Genomic DNA, 23850 nt, shown 5'->3' with positions numbered 1-23850 from the left:
ACGTTGAGTCAACGTTGGCGGGATATAGTTGACATAGACGGATGTACGTTGAGTCAACGTTGGTGGGATATAGTTGACATAGACGGATGTACGTTGAGGCAACGTTGGCGGGATATAGTTGACATAGACGGATGTACGTTGAGTCAACGTTGGTGGGATATAGTTGACATAGACGGATGTACGTTGAGGCAACGTTGGCGGGATATAGTTGACATAGACGGATGTACGTTGAGGCAACGTTGGCGGGATATAGTTGACGTAGACGGATGTACGTTGAGGCAACGTTGGCGGGATATAGTTGACATAGACGGATGTACGTTGAGGCAACGTTGGCGGGATATAGTTGACGTGGACAAAACACGTACGCTAAGACAACACTGGTATGATCTAGATAACGAAGATACGCCACTGATATGACACCGATAGCTTAGCAAGCATGTAGTACCAATGTTCTGTGTCAATTGACTGCGACACGCTCGACCCTGCGTCGTAACAAGGTCGTTTTGATAATTGTACCACGATGTAAAAATGACGTAGACACATTGACGGCACCTGACAAATAAGGCTCTAGGTTTTGACAAAATGTTGTTTTACAATTGATAGGGACGCCCTTTTTTTGATATGTTGATGAAATACGTAAATAATAAAGTTCAAAAGTAACTGTTTCATTGTTTTGTAATACAGATACAGCCACTGATATTGTTGATGTATTAAAATTTCTTTAAAAAATGGACCCGTGAAGATCCGGGATAGAATAGGTCTTCAGCAACCAATGCCTGCCGTAAAAGGCGACTATGCTTGTCGTAAGAGGCGACTAACGGGTTCGGGTGGTCTGGCTCGCTGACTTGGTTGATGCATGTCATCGTATCCCAATTGCGTGGATCGATGCTAATGATATCAATCACTGCATTGTCTGGTCGAGACTCGATTATTTACAGACCGCCGTCATATAGCTGGAATATTGCTGAGTACGGCGTTGAACAACAAACAATCAATCAATCAATCATACGAAAATGGCGATGATACTAATAAAATTGTTGATCTAATTGTTGATTCTATTGTTGCGATACTACTGATGGCATTGTTGATATGTTTGAAATATTTGGGATATATGAACTGGGGTATTATGATGTTAGAGTGAGTGAGTGAGTGAGTGAGTGAGTGAGTGAGTTGGGTTTAACGCCGCTTTTAACAGTATTCCAGTTATATCGCGGCGTGTCAGCTTAATGTGGGAGGTAAAGCCCGAAGTGATGCAGGTCTCAGACGTTTACCACTTCGGTGAAACCCACGGGCACGGGTATGGTGCTGACAAACCTAGAAACATAATCGGGGCGAACCGGGATTCGAACCCACAATCATAGGTTTCTGGCGTGCCCAAGGGACGCAACTCTGCACAGCGAATCGCGGCGCCTTAGACGACAGGGCCACCCGTGCCCCCTATGATGTTAGAGATGGTGTTGATGATGTTGATTCTACCAACGATATTGTTGATATTTTCTTAATGTTTTCGATAAATCCACCAATGATATTGTTGATATATTTTGAATGTTATTGATAATGTTGATACTGCAAATAATGGCGTTGGTGGTATTCTGATGGTGAGGGGGTGTGCAGAGTTTTGTCCCTTAGGCTTGTCATAAACTTTGATCTTGCGTTCGAATCCCACTTCGCCCTGATCATGTTTCAAGGTTTGTCACCACCATACTGACCCGTGAAGATCCGGGGTAGAATTGGTCTTCAGCAACCCATCCTTGCCGTAACAGGCGACTAACAGGATCGGGTGGTCAGGCTAGCTGACTTGGTTGATCCATGTCATCGTATCCCAATTGCGTGGATAAATGCTGTCAATCACTGCATTGTCTGGTCCAGACTCGATTATTTACAGACCGCCGTCATATAGCTGGAATATTGCTGAGTGCGGCGTTAAACAACAAACAAAAACAAAACAAACAAAAACAAACAAAAAAGGAAGTAGACAGTGGTTATTCATGTATAAAATATTTTATGAACGCTTCCTGACTATGGCCAGAGAGTAGAGGTCAGTTGCTTTCATTTCTTATGATAACCATGGATTCTGTTGTTTTTGTTTGCAATACACTCACTCCTAATTTACTACCCCCAGGTTTTCATCTTTTCTACCTGAGGAAACCCGGCCAGGGCATCCTGTATCTGATGACCTTTGGCCTTTTCGGAATCGGCTTCCTCGTTGACCTTTTCCGGATGCCGTACCTCGTGAGAGAGGTGAACGACTTCCCACCAGGGTACAAGCCGCCCAAATCTGTATTCGAAGCCTACATGTTCGGGTTGTCTCCCCTTGGTTTCCTTGGCGCTCACCATTACTATCTCAACAGGCCATTCTGGGGCATTTTGTACACGTTAACACTAGGCTTGGTGGGCTTGGGGTGGCTGTACGACTTGTTCCGGATGCCGTGTCTGGTGCGGAGGACAAACGAGATAAATGCAGGGGAAAGAGACGCCGGACTGAGGCACGTGGATGATGTCTATATTCTCTGGTTCACATACGGCTTGAGCGGAGCTCATCACTTCTATCTCGGCCGGCCGCTGTGGGGATTGTTGTATTTCTTGACGCTTGGCTTATTTGGGGTCGGTTGGCTCGTTGATGTGTGCCGCTTGCCTGGCTTGGTTAAAGACTTCAACCGGAACTACGTTGAACGTCAGCTACTGGCACAGCAGGCTCGGCGACAGCTTGGAGGAGTCGTCACGACGACGGTGACTGGGCAGACTGTTGTGGCGACCACGCTCCCAGGAGGGCCAACCATGGACCCGCCCAACCAGGCACTGCCTCCACCGTATGAGTACCAAGGCCAGGTCTACCAGCGGAGTTACCAGAGCATCATTCCTGGACAACCTAGCTACCAGGCACCGCCGGGATACCAGCAACAACAGGCACCGCAGGGATACCAGCAACAACAGAGGTACCAGCAACAACACGGATATCAACAGCCGCAGGGATATCAACAACAGGGGTATCAACAACCACAGGCGACAAATGGGTACCCGGGAGTTTCTAACGCGGCATTCGATCCCAATTCTGGTAGGTATATTTCAACATGCATTATATACTTAATGGTTTATTTGTTCGTGTTTTTACACCTCACTCAGCAGTATTCGAGGTATATGAAGGCAGTCTGTAAATAATTGAGTCTGGATTATATAACCCAGTGATCGATATTTTCAGCAACGATCCGCGTTGCCGGGTTTCAATGACACGTTATCATTTAAGTTAGCGGTATATCACATCTACTGGGGACCGCGGGGACTTATTCTAACCCGGAATCATGAGGTTTACGTATTGTAAAAAAGTCAGGGTCATTTGATAATCTACAGGCATAAAGGCTCGTGTGACCTATGATTGTGGGTTCGAATCCCAGTTCGCCCCTTTTATTTTTCTAGGTTTGTCAGCACCATACCCATGCTCGTGGGTTTCACCGAAGTGGTAAACGTCTGAGACCTGCATCACTTCGGGCTTTCCTCCCACATTATGCCGACACGTCGTGATATAACTGGAATAATGTTGAAAGCGTCTGTAAGCCCGACTCACTCACTCACTCACTCACATTTTTATTTAGCAACACGCCCTGCATTTAAATCAAACCATGTCATGCTCAAGTTTTGTTTGTTGGAGATGTTTCAGTTTTGGTTTTTGTCTGTTTGTTGTTTGACAGCATGCAATCTTCAGCATAATAATCCGGTTTTAAAATTAGAACTGTGAACGTCATAATTGTCGTGATTTTGACGGGAGAGTTTGGTTTTGAATTCCGGGTGGTGGAAAAAATAAAAATACAACATAAAACCTGGTTTCTAGATAATTATGAAAACAAATTTCTGATCAGAAACATTTCTATTTTCATGGCCTTACTGAAACTCAGCTGTTTGTGTTTCAGGCTCCCCAGCGGAACAGCCCCCGCCTTATGAGGAAACAAGAACTGACGTCAAGAACGGCCCTCCTTTCTAGTTGTGACAGGGGGCATGGGTGGCCCAGTCGTCTAAGGCGCCGCGATTAACTGTGCAGAGTTGCGTCCCTTGGACAGGCCAGAAACCTATGATTGTGGGTTCGAATCCCGTTTCGCCCCAATTATGTTTCTAGGTTGGTCAGCACCATACCCGTGCTCGTGGGTTTCACCGATGTAGTAAACGTCTGAGACCTACATCATTTCGAGGCTTTCCTCCCTCATTAAGCTGACACGCCGTCATATAACTGGAATACTGTTAAAAGCGGCGTTAAACCCAACTCACTCACACACTCTAACTGTAACCATAATCGGAAACTGTCCATGAATTTTTATTAAGAAAAACACCTTGCAACCATATAATGTTTATTCAACAGTCTGAAGCGTAATTATTTTGTTGAATTTTCTGGGACAATTTATTTTATTTTTGTCGATAAATTCCCAGCCGCATATGTATATTACTGTACATCAAAATGTTGTAAATAAAAATGGTCACTTTTTAAACCTGCTTGTACATGCCTTTTTCATGCACCGTTTAGAATCTGTGCAGGTAAAGCTCTGAGTGTTTGTGTGAGCGCGCGCGCGCGCGTGTGTGTATGCGTGAGTTTATTTTGTGTTAGTGTTATTGTGTGTGTTATTGTGTGCGCGTTGTGTATCTGTTTTGTATGTGTGTGTATCGTATCCTGTGTGTGCGGCTTTTATATTTTTGTGTGCTTGTGCGTGCGTGTTTTTTGTGTGTGTTTGTGTTTTGTTTAATTATTGTTTTTTTTTGGTTTTGTGTGTGTGTGTGTTTGAAGGTATCATGTTAAGCGTATAACATTATTATATCCTAGGCAGATATATTTTACGAGCGTTTCTTTAGACTGTCGTAACACATTTATACATAAATTAAACAGATATTAATACATGTTGTTTCGTTGGTATACAAGTCAGAGAAAACACTTCTCGGTTTTCGTAGATAATGTAAACCCCCGGCCCTTCTGCCCTTGTGCCATTCCCTTCTCTTCGGATTCTACATGTTCAACCAAAACGTCTGTGTTTTCTTCTATACTTAGTACACAGGATATCGAGGTGCTCCGTCACTAACACTGACAAATATAGTTACAATACGTTTCCTGGTGTTCCACCTATTCCTGGTGTTCCAGCGTCCTTGAATGACTATTACAAAAAGCGGCGTAAAACTAAACTCACTCATTTACTTCTTGCTGTTGTGTGTTGAACCCATTTCTGTCGTTCCCCTGTCCTGGCATGGCTGAAATATCGCTAAAAGCGGCGTGAAATCCTACTCACTCACTCACTCACTCACTCGAGGAGATAATCAGTTTATATGGGTTAATCAAGACGTCTTATCGAAACATCTCAGTGAGAGATAACCCATGTCCTCCTCGAGATCAAAGCGTGTAAGTAATGGCCACTTTTCCTCGTTTCTGGTTTCACCTTTGAACCTTGGTACTTACGACAGCATTTGACCTACATTAATGCAATATTGCTGACACGTGTAAACGCGTCAAACCACTCACTCACTCGAGCATTTCCCCAACAGAGAGATGATAAATCAAAATATAACACACGCTGTATAACGTCACCACCACGGTTACAGATTGAGAACGGTAAACTGCCGGGTTAACGAACGTATTCAGTGTTATGCACCAATGTTTGAAGGCAGTAAAAAACAAACAAACAAACAAGAAATTGTAATTCGATGTTGATGTATTTGATACAATATGTTATAATACCCCCGTACACATACACAATATTTACCCACGTAAGTAATGTTACACATGTGCAGCTATGCAGAGGCGGTGTGTGCCTTCAAATTAATTTTCTTTATTATAATCGGAGGAGGTGTGTGTATGTGTGCGAGCGTGCGTGCGTGCGTGCGTGCAAGTGTGTATTTGTTAAACGTTCGGCAAAATTTATTTTTCCTTTTTTTCTGGAACACATTATTTCTTTGACAAATATGAAAGGGTTGGTCCAAAAGTTAGGGAATGAGACACACAATTAACCGCTTCATATTTCGCGTTCGTCCAATCTTAAGTGAAAATGTTCTGTTTGTATGTTTCACATGGATGCTGTAGATAAATCCAGAGAAACGTAAACTATAAAACAGATGGTCTTTATAATACAGAACACTGAACACCGGGCTCCACACTGTGGCCAGTCTCTCGACCTGCTTCTCCAACAGCGTCAGTTTCTTGATGAATACACTCCGTCCGAAATAGAGCGCATTTTCTGAAGGATTTAAAGACATGCTATGCAAAGCCACTCCCCTGTAGACGACCCTTGTCTTTCCCGCGTAATCCACTGAGAGAATCTGGTGCGGGAGACACACGTACATTAAGTCACGCACCGTGTCCATCGATATAGCCGAAGGGTAGTCGCCCCTTTCAAATCTTTGCAATACGACATTAAACATAAACGTGAATGACGTCCCATTTGTAGCCAGTGTGTATATACCAAGCTGGGTACTAAGAATGGCAAGTACAAATATACCCCTCGTGTTGTCCAAAGTCATTGCATTGCATACCACCTTCCCCTGTATAAGATTTGAAGTGCTGTTTTCCATGTACGCGATTAAAAGTTTATCTGGTTGAGCCGAAGACGTCAGTAAGGTACGTGTTGTGGCACAGTACGCCATGGCCTTGACGAGTGTGAAGGTTACGTTGGTGTAGACGTCATATGACCTCTCTGTCATTGAATAACGGTAGACAGCGCCTGGCCGGTCTGACAGGTATTGTGTAATCAACAGCCCCGCATTTCGCTTTGGTTTCATTGATGTCCCGAGTAACACTGAAAAATAACGGTAAACTTCGTTTATAACGAAGACGGTTATAACGAACTGACGGACATAACGAACATATTTTTGCTCCCGGCCATTTGCTGTATATATGCTTTTAACGAACTACGGTTATATCGAACTAAAATCTGTGGTCCCTTTGAGTTCGTTAAAACCGTAGTTTACTGTACATTACCAGGGCACTGTGTACATACGTCATCGCCGACAGAAGACGCGAAGCTACCATGAACACGTGTCGCTCCGTTAGTCTTGCCAGTTTAGCTAACGCGGTCGAATCGCTAGAGAGCTAAGGTTGATTGGTTAGTTAAACTTTGAATGCGCCCTTCACCCAATAGCTTGTTATAATCAATTTGTTACTTTTACACATCTAAACAATGCATAACATAAAAAACATTTTCCTTTAATCATATTAAAGTGCGTTGTTTGTTTGTAAATTTTTATTTGTAAAGTATAACCGACATCTTGTTAAATATGAGATAAACCGTTAATCGTACAACAAAGGGAGACAACTAAGACAATTTATGGAATGCATCTTACCATCTTGTCCAGTGGCACAGCGTAGCTTCCCCCGTCTGCTGTAGATAATCATAGAAAGGTGTTCACATGGTGTGTCGACAGCTCTGTCTTGAAACTGTAAGTGATAGATGTGCATTAGAATATAGATAAACTGAGGGACAAATGAAACTTTACCACATTGCAAAAATATAAAAACAAAAGGTCAAACTACATCAATGCAAAACTCATCGTCCAAACACTACGATGCTATGCAGAAAGTGATACACGTTCACGGCACGTCTATTTGTACAAACTGCGAAAAAATGAAAGACACGTGCCGCTAGGGCAGCCGAGACGACACGTGTAGTAAGAGTATATAAATGATACAGACAGCATGTCAGAGACTCAACCTGATAAAATATAACACCACAGAGATGCAGCGACTGACACGACTGAGCCATCCATGCCCATATTGTAGAACGTTTGGTTGCTCCCGTGTTGCTGTTACTGACCTGATGTAAAAGACATACCGGGCAGACATCAGACATGCCACGAACAGACACATTCAGGGTAACTACGCCTAATGAAGACCAGTACTTGCGTACTTTGCATCTCCGGAATCGATTCCTGACAGTGACGTCATCAGTGACAAATGTCTTAGGGCATATGGTTTGTCGACAGACAGTGGCCAGGCGACTCAGGGCTCAAGGGATTAGGGCTCACAGACCTTACAGAGGACAGTTATTGACAGTGCAACATCGTCGTCAGAGATTGAGATGGGCGTCTTGTGGCACGGGGTGGTCACACACGCTATAACCGTAACGTGACATTGAACTTGAGCAATGTTAGATGCATGCGCCCTTTGTACATTGCGTTGAAAGTTTGTTGATGGTAACCCATCTCAATTCGGGAAACTGTCATGCCGATATCAGATGCTGAATGACAGATTTTGTTAATGCTTTAAATGCATTTTACTTCATGTATCCAACTCTTGTGGCTTTTAAACTAGAGTGATTTACAACTATGGTAAAGTTTTTTTTGGCCATCAGTTTCGTATCCAACAATGGCATTTATATTTATATTATTGTTAAGAAGAAAATACCAAACTATGAGCTACTCTTCCAGTGTATAGTGCATTCATTTCGTTGCTCGAGAACGAGGACTCTGTGTTTTGTCGTTGATATGATAGGTCGGGTCATATAACTGACTGTCAGCTCGTACAATTTTAAAGAAAAGGATCTGATGTTTATATTCATGTATTGCCATCTCTAACCTCAGTGTTGTTGACATCCACGGTCAGGTCACCCAAGTCAGACTGTTGACAGGCAACACAGCAGGTGAGGTGAGCTCTCGAGAACACATACGCAGAGCAGCCATACGTATACCGACATAGCGTGTCGCACATCTGGGGCCCGACCGGGCTTCTGACTTTGTCCTTTGCATCCGTGCCGTGTTCCAGGATGAGGAGCAGGATGTACTGGAGGTATGAGAGCTGCATCTTGTTGACTCCATCCATGTGTCTGGAATTGATGCAGCATGTTTGTTTGTTTCTTGTTTAATGCCGCGCCAAACAATGCACCTGCATAAACAGATATATTACCTCCACAGATAATATATAGGTTTACTACATCCACAGATGATACACAGATATACTACCTCCACAGATGATATATAAATATACTACCTCCACAGATGATACACAGATATACCATCTCCACAGATATATAAGTATACTACCTCCACAGATGATATATAGATATACTACCTCCACAGATATATAAGTATACTACCTCCACAGATGATATATAGATATACTACCTCCACAGATATATAAGTATACTACCTCCACAGATGATACACAGATATACTACCTCCACAGATGATATATAGGTATGATACCTCCACAGATGATACACAGATATACTACTTCCACAGTTGATATAATTCCTTCTAAGTTGATACAGATATGTAATACACGTACAGTTGATATACAGATATATCACATCCACATGTGACATATAGGTATACTTCCTTTACTGTTGATACAGACATATACTACATGTACAGTTGATCTACAGATATACTACGTCCACATTTGATATATAGGTATACTTCATTCACAGTTGATCTACAGATATACTACGTCCACATTTGATATATAGGTATACTTCCTTCACGGTTGATATGGAAATGTACTACCTGTACAGTTGATATACAGATATACTACGTCCACATTTTAAATAGAGGTATACTTCCTTCACAGTTGATAGAGAGATATACTACGTCCACATTTTATATATAGGTATACTTCCTTCGCAGTCGATGTACTACCGGTACAGTTGATATACAAATATACCACGTCCACATTTGATACATAGGTATACTTCCTTCACGATTGATAGAGAGATATACTACATGCACAGTTGATATATAGATATACTACGTCCACATTTGATACATAGGTATACTTCCTTCACGGATGATAGAGAGATATACTACATGCACAGTTGATATATAGATATACTACGTCCACATTTGATATATAGGTATACTTCCTTCACGATTGATAGAGAGATATACTACATGCACAGTTGATATATAAATATACTACGTCCACATTTGATATATAGGTATACTTCCTTCACGATTGATAGAGAGATATACTACATGCACAGTTGATATATAGATATACTACGTCCACATTTGATATATAGGTATACTTCCTTCACGGTTGATAGAGAGATATACTACATGCACAGTTGATATATAGATATACTACGTCCACATTTGATACATAGGTATACTTCCTTCACGGATGATAGAGAGATATACTACATGCACAGTTGATATATAGATATACTACGTCCACATTTGATATATAGGTATACTTCCTTCACGATTGATAGAGAGATATACTACATGCACAGTTGATATATAGATATACTACGTCCACATTTGATACATAGGTATACTTCCTTCACAGTTGATAGAGAGATATACTACATGCACAGTTGATATATAGATATACTACGTCCACATTTGATATATAGGCATACTTCCTTCACAGTTGATAGAGAAATATACTACATCCACATTTGGTATACTTCCTTAACACTTGACACAGAGATGTACTACCGTTACAGCTGATGTACTACCGGTGCAGTTGATAAACAGATATACTACGTCCACATTTGATATATAGGCATACTTCCTTCACAGCTGATAGAGAAATATACTACATCCACATTTGATATACTTCCTTGACACTTGACACAGAGATGCACTACCGGTACAGTTGATATACTACCGGTACAGTTGATAAACAGATATACTACGTCCACATTGGATATATAGGTATACTACCTTCACAGTTTATATAGCAATATACTACCTCCACAGATATACTATCTGTACAATTGATACAGAGATGTACTGCCTGCACAGTTAACGTCCCGTGAAATATGAAAGCCGGATTTTCGTTTTGAATCCTCAAATGCCAAGAATCTTTTCCATTGGTTATTTCAGAGTCATACTGAGAAAATATTTAGAAGAAACATAATACACTGACAAGCAAAAGTAACTGAACCAAACTTTATATCAGGCGTGACATAAATAGACAAGAGTGAGTGAGTGAGTGAGTTGGGTTAAACGCCGCTTTTAACAGTATTCCAGTATTTAACCAATATGCATGTTGCACCCACGTTTCCAATTTAAGCCAATAGTCAGTTTACGTTAATTCAGTTGCCTAAAGCATTTCTTCTGTTGGATTTATATGATCTGGCAACTGGGTTTCGTGTTCGAATTCAAATTCCAATAAATTTAACTTTGATATGGTTTCTTTTGATCGGTAGTGTGTTTGGTCTTACGGATATCAAAGCAATAACCTGGCAGAATTACATCGTATCACATAGACGTAATTTCTAACGATAATGGATCAGACATAAAATTTGACCTAATTTGGCTGAGAAGATAATTCTGGTTTTACAACAATTCTCATTACCACATTGAATAACTGATACACGTATAATCACTGGAAGGTTTAATTTTAAGTGGAGAGATAATTTATTTCAGGCTACTCCCGGAGATTAATGTGCATACCGATGACCTCATTTCATTCAACAACGCCACGATTAATGAATATCTTCGCCTCATCTCTCCACTACTAAGCTTTTCAGACCCGTGAAGATCCGGGGTAGAATAGGTCTGCGGCAACCCCTGTTTTGCACCACTTGTACTAATATCACAGTGGGGGGAACCAGTAATATTTTGCTTGTTTGTTTGCTAACGTCAATTTCAACAATATTCCAGCTATATGACGGCGGTCTATAAATACTCAAGTCTGGACCAGATCCAGTGATTGACATCATGAGCATCGATCCACGAAATTAGGATACGATGGCATGCATCAACCAAATCAGCGAGCCCGACCACCCGATCCCGTAAGTCGCCTTTTTCGACAAGCATAGTCGCCTGTTACGACAAACCTGGTTTGCCGCAGTCCTATTCTACCCCGGATATTCATGGGTGCCAGGCTTGGGAGTGACGAGCGAACGATTTAACTACATGGCTACCCCGGCACCCCTTGTATGTTTTGAAACGCCGACAGAAAATGTGCCTGAATCATGTAGTCTCAGAAACAAAAATATATTTCGATTTTTTAAATTAAATAATCTTTTAATAAACGCTGGCAAGGAACCGGAGAGGATGTAATCGTTTCCTTACAAAGCAAGACACGATGGGGATGGTCGGTTATTTTTGTCTGTGAGTATGGAATACCAGCAGGGACAATGTCACATTGTTGCATTGTCGTCTTACAAAAACAGGCAACTGGAGTCAAGATCATCACGACAATGCGACAACGTGACATTTGAAATAACTTTTTTATCAAAGTGCAAAACTATGCGACAATGTCCCTTCTAGGATACCATAGTGTGAGCGACAAGGCGGAACACAATGCGGCTCTGTTGGGACATCGTCCGTGACAAAAATAAATAGGTAGAGGTGCGGTGAAATGGGGTTTAACGTCGCGCCCAGGATTATTGCACTTATATAGCGACGTGCATGTACGTGTGTGTTTGTGTGGCTGCTTGTACTAGTCCGGACTGATGCCGATTTATAGTGCTAGCCCACTGAGATACCATGCCGCAGTTTAACATGAATACCCCACTCAGACAGGATACTGACTCCGAGCCGACCAATCCTTATTTTAGCCGAGCGCCTGACAGGATAACAAGAAGTACCATCTTGTAACGTCTTTTGGTATGACGCGGCGGGGATCGAACCCCAGACCTTACGCTCTCCGAACGGACGCTCTACCACTAGACCACGGAGGCGGTCTCATAAATAGGTAGAAAGTTAATATGTGTCGACAGTTTACAGATCGGTGACAGTGCGGTGTTAGTGGTCGCTCAGATGTAAACAGTCGCTGGGAGAAGCTACATTTAGACCAGCACTGCCGTGGGGCATTAACTTCTTTTAGCCCATTACTAACCTAGCAGAATACGGCCAGACCTGTAGATCACCACTGACATGACTGGGCGGTGACTCTCTCCTCATGAGGAAACTGTTTTTTCCAAAACAAAATACAAATTGTGTGTTGGACATGCTTGATGTCTTGAAAAAATGTGTATAAAAAATATTTTTTTGGTCCCAAAGAATATGAAACGGCCCCTTTGTCATGAACAATGTCAGTCCGACATTCCACAAATACATTTGACGTAACAGTGCGATATAACATATACTACTCAAGTCAAAGAAGGCCGATGGTTTCGTGTGACTCAAGGGCGGATCCAACATTTTAAAAATGGAGGGTCCAAAATATGAAAATTCTCTCTCTTACCTTACTACAACATGCTACATTCGGTTTTCAAAAGCGCGGGGTGGGGGGGGTGGGGGGGGGGGGGGGTTTCAGTTGCGCAAGTTTAATGCGGGTTTTCACTAGCTGTGTCTAATGTGCATGGACTGTCGATTGATCAGAGCGTAGCCTCCCTTTAAATGCACGAACGTAAAATTAGCAAAAATGCGAGCATGTGCGGGTCCCCCGGCGAGCGATATATTCCTTGTACGGCGGTACTGCAAGGTTACGCCACACGTGATCATAAACGCCAGACGCTGCATGAAGTGGAGCGTCACCAGGACAGTGATATATCATACAGGCTCTGCTTCCCTGACAGATTGTCTTAACCGTCACAAGTGACAAAGACGTTCTTAAACACAGGACAAAAGGTCAACAACAGGGGGCTCTGGATGCGTGGGTCAGCTTGTCCAACATTACATTATACGCATACATATAGTCTAACGTGAATTAGTTTTAACGTCGATTTTATCAATATTTCAGTTATATCCGACTTGTCAGTTTGATGTGGGAGGAAAGCCCTCAGTGAGCCAGGTCAAGTTTACAACTTGGTGAAACTCACGAGGATTGGTATGGTGCTGACAAAATTAGAAACATAAGTAATCTTGGATTCGATCCCGTCATCACAGTGTCCTGGCACGTCTAAGGGACATAACTCAATTCAACTGCGCTCCCTGAGGAACTTGCAACTGAAGATCACTCAGTAAAAAAATATAAGTAATAGTGATTCAGATTATATCTGTTCACGCTTGTCACTTAAATATAATGTGACCGTGTATTAATTTCCGCTCATGCATTACTTTCCGGAATAGGTTTATAAAAAGAGGATTTTTTTCGTTTTAAAGCGACAAACCCAATCAGATACCATGATCGGTCCGTGTTCTCTGGTGCGAGTAGAGAGACTGCCGTACAGTAATCCAGAGGTTAAAGCGCTCACGGGACAGGCCGAATACTGCATCATTCATACTGACTCAGGTAAAGACCGCCTCCGTAGTAGATAAACAGCTTCATACCAAAATACGTAAGAGAATGGTACTTGTTGTTTCCCCGTCTTACGCTCGGCGTTAAGGGCTAAAACAAGGACTGGTCGGCTCGGAGTCAGTATACTGTGTCTGAGTGGGTTACTCATGTTAAACTGCGGCATGGTATCTCAGTGTGCTAGCACTATAAAATCGGCATCAGTCCGGACTAGTACAAGCAGCCACACAAACACACACACGTACATGCACGTCGCTATATAAGTGCAATAATCTTGGACGCGACGTTAAACCCAATTTCACCTCACCTCACCTCACCTCACTTCATTAAGGGAAAATATGAACTGTGCGTATGGGCGGCCCATCAGTTACCACCCTCACTTACGCGTGATGGCGCAGAGAGTTTTATGTAACTGTTGCTTGTACCGAAATAAGGAGTCGTTTGGTCAGAACCCCAGCCGTGTCTCGCCTGGACTTAGTCGGGACTCACTGAAGTAAGTCTAACACTTTTACCTTTCTTTATGATCACTGTGCAAGTTGTATGTAATGTTCACACATGTCTCCAGCATGGATTACTGTAATGTGAATGAAGGGCGATGTGGCCGAAGGCCAATGGAATCAATCCGTTTCGGTAGATAATCGAGACTGGATATTCTCTGTCTGTGAAGTTTTTATATGTAGTATTGTAGCTCTTTGAATATTCCTGATGATCACATGTAGTTACATGTAATGTATATGTGAGAGCTCAGGTGTATCTGTGACATGACTGAACGGGCATGATAGCAGGGAGGTCTATAGGTACACTGCCGTGCAAAAGAAAGTATACCTCACATTTGACAGTGTATTATATAATAAATGGCGTGTTGACGATGATGTATTTGATACCTGTATAATAGTTTTGGGTCTTAAGTTCCCAGTGTTTCGACAACTGTTTTCAGCCTTGTGACGTTTTGATAAAGGTTATACATTTTTGGTCAAATTCAATTTTCAAGTGTATATATTTTTGTTTTGCCCAGCAGTTTGTTATAGCGTAACAATAAACGTTGAACATCTCATTGACCAAAACAATATTCACGAGGCCAGTGTATGTTTTTCAGATATTCCGAGACAAGGCGATTTATTTACGGCATTAAATCCCAATGTCGTTTCAAGCGGATTAGTAGTTTGCGGCATTTTCTTGTTAGGCCATCAGTTGTATCGATCAGAATCTACTGGGTATAAAAGGCGAAATGTTTGTGAAAATGATATGAATAGATCACTGAAAACAGTGTTCCCGAAAAGGGTAAACACGTCCTGTTCTATAGGCCTACTGTCCTGCCACTCAAACTCAGGGGGCACAGGTGGCCCAGTCGTCTAAGGCGCCGCGATTCGCTGTGCAGAGTTGCGTCCCTTGGGCACGCCACAAACCTATGGTTGTGGGTCGAATCCAGGTTCGCCCTGATTATGTTTCTAGGTTTGTCAGCACCATACGCTGCTCTTGGGTGGTAGACGTCTGAGACCTGCATTACTTCGGGCTTTCCTCCCACATTAAGCTGAGACGCTGGATATAACTGGAATACTTTTAAAAGCGGCGTTAAACCCAACTCACACACTCACTCTAACACATTGCACAGAGAAGTGTGGCAACACGGCTGTCGTTATTGTGCTGAATTCGTAGTGTCGCGGTTGCGATATAGATGTTAAGGCGGAGAGATTGCGTCCCAGAACATCAGGAAACTGTTTCGCCCCCTTTTTTCTGAATATCTTTCCTCTGGGGCTGATTAAGAGCCATATTGCCCTGAGATATCCACGCAATATCGCGACAAAGCAATAGTACGATACGATATTGCAATATCTCAAAACGATATTCGATATTTCGATACAGCCAAAACCGACAGAGCGACAACGCGCAACGACATAGCGATAACACGACGCGACAAAGCGATAACACGATGCGACATAGCGATAACACAGTATGACATGGCGATAACATGATATGACAGCGATAACACGACGCAACATAGCGATAACACGACACGAAATGGCTTTAACACGACACCACATACCTTACAATACAATACAGCGGGGAGATTTTGTGAGACGGAAAAGTTGATCTTTTATTACCCGAATGGGACATAATGTCTTAGGGATGATGAATGGTTGGATATATCTATCTACTATATCTTAATGTTTAAAAGAAAGGTAATTGTGTATGGTGAAGACGCCCTTGCCAAAACAGCTGATCCCCCATCCCTCCCGTACTATCGGTTTCCATGGTGATAACACTGGGTTCTTTGTGTAACGCTTAGCATGGTCACCATGACCCTCTAGCGAGTCAAGTAGTGCGTAGGGGTCATCTCTATGGCAACCACGTAATACTTCATACAATAATATATCTTATTTACAGGTTTTAGGCATTAGATGCACGAGTACCCTGGGGCTATTGAGACATATATTAATGTTCCGATCCCAAACTAGCTGCTTAATCATTATTCAGAGCGTCCATTCAGAGTGACGTTCCTTCAAATCGGTTTTGATGTTAAGGGAAAGTACTTGATAATGTTGTATCCTCACCACTTACATGAGTATTATCTGGAGTGGGTTTTCATCGGACAGCTACCATTAGGTTCTAATAAATGTGCCATTGGTAAAGTAGGTTAAAGTCAATATTTACTGTACCAAGATCAAGGACGATTATTTATAGTGCGATTGGTTCGTGGCTGATGGTGTAATCACCACTACAGTGGGCAGTATCAATGGACTCTAAACGGACCAATCATTTAGTATTATGGGGTTAAAGGGCTTGGGAAATTTAAAATGTTAACTATTATTTGGTCCGGAAAATGCCGGAATAAAATAACTTAATTGGTTTGGGGTTTTACAAGAACAAATTAACTTGTTCGGTAGATTTGCTAGTTGTCGTGAATAGAAGGTGCTAGATGTGTTCATATAAATACGTAGTGACAGCTGTGATTGTTTTATACAAAGCTACCGTTGTACGAAAATAGAGGATGGTTTCAGAGTACAACCACATAGGAAATAACATAGGGGCGGTGGGGTAGCCTAGTGGTTAAAGTGTTCACTCATCACGCAAAAGACCCGGGTTCGATTCCTCACGTGGATACAATGTGTGAAGCTCATTTTTGGATCCCCCGCCCTGAGACTGGTGGAATATTGCTAAAGGCGGCGTAAACCCATACTCACTCATTCCCTCACTCACTAGCACAACAGGTCATAACGCGAACAATCCGCTCACAGAGCACTTTTTACTTCCATGCGGGACCTGTGAAGATCTTTAGCAACCTATGCTTGCCGTAAAAGGCGACTCTGCTTGTTGTCAGAGGCGACTAACGGAATCGGGTGGTCAGGGTCGCTGACTTGGTTGATGCATGTCATTGTATCCCAATTGCGTGGATCGATGCTCATGACGTCAATCGCCAGATTGTCTGGTCCAGATTCGATTATTTACAGACCGCCGTCATATAGCCGGAGTACGGCGTTAAACAACAAACAAACAAACAAAAACTTCCATGCGGCGCCCATAGAACTCACAGCCAAAGGCGACTCAACATTTCGAGGTACGGGCGGCTGGTGGAATACATTATCGGGACGAAACATAATTCGGTGAAAAACTCTTCTTGAGTCACTCACTTGTTCATAATGTCCATAACATAATACTATTTCACATCAGTCAGTATCTCCAATCTTCCACAGCTAGGGGTGCCGTCTGTGAGGATTTCTTTGCAAATGGAAGTCATCTTTAAAAACCTTATTGATATCAGTTATTCGATTTCATATTTGCATAGTCTATTTTATGATGTCTTACAATAGGTTGGGGACGCCACGAAACACTCACTAACTCACTTCAAAAACATTATTCATGATTTAATAAAAATGAACTAACAAGGCGTAAAGGCAACCAAAATTAATTCTGTACATGAAATAAATAAAAAATAATAATGATATATCTTAGTGAATTGTTCGGTTTGCATAATTATGTATTTTTACGAGACTTTCCTTTTTTCTGTATATTGGCTGTCAAGTCTTCACACTACAGTAAAAAGTCCACTTGCAATAGAGCAACCGCTTAAATAATCGCGAGGAGTGAATATAGGTGGCGTTGCACTAAATTAATTTTTTTTTTTCAAATATGGATTGATTAATTGGCGGGAGGGGTGGGGAAGGAGCTGAGTTATTCTAGAAAAAACCCCAATTATTCCTCACTCCAGAATATCAAACAGTCGGCCCTTTAACACAGACCTCTTCATATTTCACGTGAAGCCATTGTTACCATGGGCACGGCTAATGTTCACTGTATTGTTAGTTTCAGATGTCAGGGTGAGGGAAACTGAAGCCCGTCATGCCTGCTGTCAACATGGACGGAAGGCTCTTATATATCATGTCGAGTGTGGTGCTATTTCTGTGTGTATATCCGCGAGCGTCTTCTGTCAGTCTGAAAACATTCAGCTACAGATGGATGAACGGGACCTTTCGCCAGATGTCATACCCAAGAACCCAACATGGCGACTGTGTTTATGACGCCACACGGTATCGAGTCACGTGCGTCAAAAATCACCCCTATGACGCCATAACGTCAACATGGCGGCACGAGGCGGAGAATGTTTCGTACGTCGCCGTGAACTGCCGCGCTCAGAGAATATACACAGGCCATTATGAGAAGTGTGTATGTAAAGACAGGACAATGGCCGCACATCCACACAAACAAACGCAGAGAGATTCCTATGTGTTTTGCCAGCTTGATGCGATATACCGTGACATGCTCCAGCCGCTGACCAACCTAGAAGTGCTGGACCTCGCTCACAATCATCTGTTCCGAATTCCTCCGCACTGTTTCGATGATATGGCAAAGATGAAGCTGCTCTCACTCAGTAACAATCAGATCGAGCACTTCTTTGACAGCCTCCTGTGTCACGTGACCAGCCTGGAGGTTCTGCTCCTGCAGGATCTACCTCTAACCTCTTTCCCAGGGAATCTGTTTAATTGTGCCGCGGACTTCCGGTCAAGCGTCCAAGTTATTGATGTCAGCCATTCGAAAATATCAGCCCTGAAAAGAGAAGACTTTAAGTCTTTAAGTCAGCTTGGTCTTCTTGACATTTCCTACAACGAACTAGCCGCGCTTCCTGAAGATCCATTCTTTGGGCTGTCATCCTTACAAACTCTTGACATCTCGGGGAATCATTTTACTGAACTGCCTAAGTCCTTCTGTGGTGGTATTGAACACGTCGAACGGCTTGTCATTAATGACAACGAGCTTCAGAGCTTCAATTGTTCAATATTTGAAACATGTAGTAACTTAGAATACTTATCGTTATCAGATGGATTAATTTCAAATATAACTGGGTCATCTTGTCGACTTGATGCCCTAAAACATCTCGATATTTCAAGAAACCATCTGTGCCATATACCGCTTCGGTTACTGCATAACGATTCGGTGATAGAGTTTATCGACATAAGCCAAAACATGCTGGAGGGGATAGGCATTGAGACATTTCATGACATGACACGATTAAAGTATTTGAATATGAGTTATAATCAAATTGCTAAAATCGATGACACATTCCAGAAAGCATTTATACACCTACACAATCTGGAAGTTTTAGATTTAACACAAAGTCAAATCCACCATTTGGATAACAATAGTTTTATATCACTGCTATCTCTCAAAGAATTATATCTCTCAGATAATTATATACAACAGGTGTATGCAGAATCGTTCACGGGGCTGGGAAATATTAGCAAACTCTATCTACAGTCAAATAACATTAGTGTAATTGAGGAGGGATCTTTTTCCCAGATGAAACACCTTGAAGTCTTGGATCTGTCACGAAATCACTTAGTTCACCATGCTATAGAGTATCCATCTTCCCTAAAACAGTTGCACTTGAGCCATAACAGGATCAGTACAATGAAATCCATGGGCGACCTCTTCAATCTCCAGGAACTATATCTCCAAGGTAACGACATCAGTTACATTGCGCCGGATTGGTTTGCAAACATGACGAGTCTTCAAATAGTTGACATGAGCGAGAACAGACTGTCGACCATCAGCGATGGGCTGTTTTCAACCCTTCCGAAACTAGAGGAGCTTAGCTTAAAGGGCAATGGACTGACTCTCGACTTTGCAAAAGGCCTGTTTCATGAGTCTAAGCTCATGCGCAGACTGGACCTCAGTGAGAACCATATAATGAACATTGATAATCTATTGGATGGAATCTCTCTGAGACATCTAGAACATCTTGATCTCTCTTTCAACAACATCCAAGCTATCAGAGCACCTTTAAACAACAGGAATGAATCTGTAGCTCTGAAGTGGCTCAACCTTGCATCGTGTGGTATTGAATCTGTGGTTCGTGATGCCTTCATTAACATGGATGTTCTGGAATATGTCAAGCTTGTTAATAATTCCATCACGTTCGTACCATTATTTACTGCCCGCCTTGGTGCCATGTTTTTCCTCAGAAGGAACCCCATCATCTGTTCTTGTGGGATGGTGTGGCTGGAAGAGCGCTGGCTTGACACGGATACAGTCGATAAGATGTCAACGTACGACTACGATGTTGACGTATGTACGACGTATCCGTCCATGATCGTCAAACCGATACGCAAGCTATCCGACCGGGAATTCATGTGTCCAGTACCATCTAACTGTCCCCCTGAATGTGACTGTTTTGTTCTCAAAGAGGGGGGATCTGTTTATATGACAGTGTGCAGAAACAACTTAACCGATATACCGCAGAATCTGCCGCACGATTCGGAATACTTGTACCTTGATGGGAACAACTTTCACACCGTGGACAAAATTTCAAAGGGGTTACACTACACAGAAAACATTTTCCTTAATAATAGTGGCGTTGAGTCGTTCGGTGAGGATGTGTTTAAAGACTTCGGCCATGTGTTCGTCATCGACCTTAGCTTTAACGATTTAGAAGCAATTCCAAATTCCCTATTTCAAGGACTAAATTACTTGAAGGACATTAATTTAAAACACAATCATTTGACGCACATTAGTAAAGGACTTTTGAAAAATGTCCCGTCACTTCAAAACATAGACATAAGCGATAACAACATACATCACATCCTTCCAGAGATGTTGCTTGACTTAGATCATCTCGACACATTCCGATGGATTAGATTGTCTGGCAACCCCTTGCTCTGTTCATGTCCCAATCAGGAGTTCCGTCTGTGGATGGAAAGACACTCAAGCAGAGTGTATGACCGCAGGAACGTTATGTGTGAAGGGGAAGAGATACGTCGTGTTGACATGGATCGATTCGAATGTGATGACGACTTTCCTGATGCTCTGAAGACGGCCGTGATTGTTGCGTGCGTGGTGTCCGCATTTCTGCCACTGATCGTCCTACTTGTGTATTGTCGTAAAGAAGTGTCTGCAGTATGCTACGCGAGATTCATTCCCATTTGTGACACCGGAACCGGAAGTAGTCACCACCATACCGACCCGTGTATATACGACGCGGTGGTGTTGTATGACACATCCGATCCCAAATGTTTGTGGTGGATTCAGAAATCATTGGTGCCAAAACTCACCGAGGGAAGGAGGAAGTTCAAACTGTATATCCTCAAGAATGACATCCTATCTCGTGAGTCGGCCATGTTTAACATCCAGAAGAGTCACTGTACTATAGCAATTGTTAATAACACGTTCCCACAAAACAGATTTGCACTGGAATGCTTCCGTCACTCGGCCACTCAGGACGTTGGCAACAATGGAAACCATCGTATGATTATGGTCACGTGGGGGTTTATTGACAAGAAGAACATGCCGCAATGCCTGAGGCATTATATTGACAAAGAGAGAGTCCTGCCGGTGACAAGCACCTGTTTCTGGGATAAGCTGATCCAGAAGTTACCAGACACCAGGTCAGGGCACATGAGCCACGGGGAGGACAATCCGGCTTACAACGTGGAGGAAAATGCCTTGTGATGAATCTAAACAACAGGACAGATATAAAAGGGAGGGATATTTTTTTTATATTTTTATATTTCGGAAACGACATCAAGCATATGGAATGAACGATGAATTTTGTGGGTAAAAGAGAATTTCTATGCATATTTGTTCGAGTATTTTCTGAAACAAATATTTGTTTGTGAAAAATACCCTGCAGTGATTGTTTTGTGGCAGAGAGTTTGTTTTAATCGATAAAATACCATCCACATGAAGCCGTACAATCACACGTGATAAGAGCATGCAGCAATATCGGAGACATTATGTTGACCAGAACTGAATCCTCCTCGTGGCAAGCACCTGTTTCTTGGACCTTTTATGTAACCATGACAATGTATTCCTCGGTAATTCAACAAACACATGTCAAGAACTGCTTACTATATACTTCAATATAAAATAACCATTGTCAAAGATCGCATCCTGTATTAATAGTTTGCTTTTTGTTTCAAACAGATATATACTCATTTGATTTACAGAAACAGAGACCGATTATGTAATGATATATGAGTCAATATCTATTGCTTCTTGTGTTTCTTGTCTTCTTTTGAGGCAGCTGAGTGGTACCTGCGTCCATTTGGAGACAAAAGGCGGTGTGTGGTTAAAATGTTCACTTGCACGCCGGTGGCCCGGGTTCGATTCCAAACATTAGTACGATTTGTGGAATGTGTTGAGATGAGCTATTCGCCAGCATTTATTGCAGGAAAGCGGTTGTTTGAGATGCGGAACGACTAATGCATATTCATTACAGTAACCAAGCATGCCGGGCGGGGAGGTAGCCTAGTGGTTGAAGCGTTCGCTCGTCACACCGAGGACCCGGGTTCGATTCCCGACATGGGTACAATGTGTTAAGCCCATTTCTGGTGTCCTCCGCCGTGATATTGCTGGAATATTGTTAAAAGCGGCGTAAAACCATACTCACCAATTCACCAAGCATGGCAGGACGATAAAAGCAAACAGTCGAACAGAGAGTGTTGTGTCTATAATGTTGGTCCTTATCAGAATAATCTGGAAAGTGTATTCGTACAATCAGATAGATTATTGTATTAACATGAATAAAATAATACAAAACAGTGAAGGTTTCGTGTTTATTCAGATCAAATACGTATGGTGGTTTTGCAATGGTCCGGTGTCTGTCTGTACACAACGTGTTATCGGTCTTCAGTGAAACTCTGGAACTAATTTGACGATGACTAGGAAGTGGCTACATCATCAGGTACAGAAGGGGATGACGCGGGGTGAAAAGTGTCAACGTTGCGTTGTGTGTATGGCTGATTTTGCTAGTCCGGATTCATGCCAGTTTTATAATACTGGCCTACTGAGATACCATGCCGCAGTATAACATTGATACCCCACTCAGACATGCAGAGCCGACCCTTCCTTGTATTATCCCATAAAGAAAACATACAATTTAACAGGAATACAATTTGATAGGAACACAACTTGACAGGAGTGAGTGAGTGAGTATGGTTTTACGCCGCTTTTAGCAATATTCCAGCAATATCACGGCGGGGGTCACCATAAATGGGCTTCACACATTGTACCCATGTCGGGAATCGAACCCGGGTTTTCGGCGTGACGAGCGAACGCTTTAACCACTAGGCTACCCGACCGCCCCAAACTTGACAGGAATACAACCTGATATGAATACAACTTCCTGTTTCTTGAGATAGCGACGTGTCGATGCAGATTCGTACACCGCACTGGAATGAGTACAAGCAAGAGCGGTGTCTTCACAGAAACAAGAAGTTGTCATCCCTAAAGTTGTGTGAAGCCCATTTCTGGTGTCCCCCGCC

The 23850-nt window shown here is 42.4% G+C and overlaps 2 protein-coding genes across 2 annotated transcripts in view; both read left to right on the top strand.

The window, feature by feature from the left end:
* LOC139460640 (uncharacterized) overlaps positions 1-4132 on the top strand; it is a 7856-nt gene extending 3724 nt beyond the window's left edge. The window contains exons 3-4 of the mRNA XM_071242107.1: positions 2123-3055; positions 3906-4132. Coding sequence (XP_071098208.1) covers positions 2123-3055; positions 3906-3976 — 1004 coding nt within the window. The 3' untranslated portion in view covers positions 3977-4132. The remainder of the gene's footprint in view (positions 1-2122; positions 3056-3905) is intronic.
* A 14301-nt stretch (positions 4133-18433) lies between these two features.
* LOC139460639 (toll-like receptor Tollo) lies at positions 18434-22325 on the top strand. Its single transcript, XM_071242106.1, has one exon. The coding sequence runs from the start codon at positions 18434-18436 to the stop codon at positions 22034-22036; it is 3603 nt and encodes a 1200-aa protein (XP_071098207.1). The 3' UTR covers positions 22037-22325.
* Positions 22326-23850: the final 1525 nt, after the last annotated feature.

The sequence above is a fragment of the Haliotis cracherodii genome, unplaced genomic scaffold, assembly GCF_022045235.1.
Source record: "Haliotis cracherodii isolate W230 unplaced genomic scaffold, xgHalCrac1.p SCAF_14, whole genome shotgun sequence".
NCBI lineage: Eukaryota > Metazoa > Mollusca > Gastropoda > Lepetellida > Haliotidae > Haliotis > Haliotis cracherodii.
Note: the sequence above shows the minus strand (reverse complement) of the source record. Positions and strands in the feature narration are given on the sequence as shown.

Excerpts from the sequence above, each read along its gene's own strand:
- LOC139460639 (XM_071242106.1), top strand. The coding sequence starts at position 18,434 with ATGCCTGCTGTCAACATGGACGGAAGGCTCTTATATATCATGTCGAGT.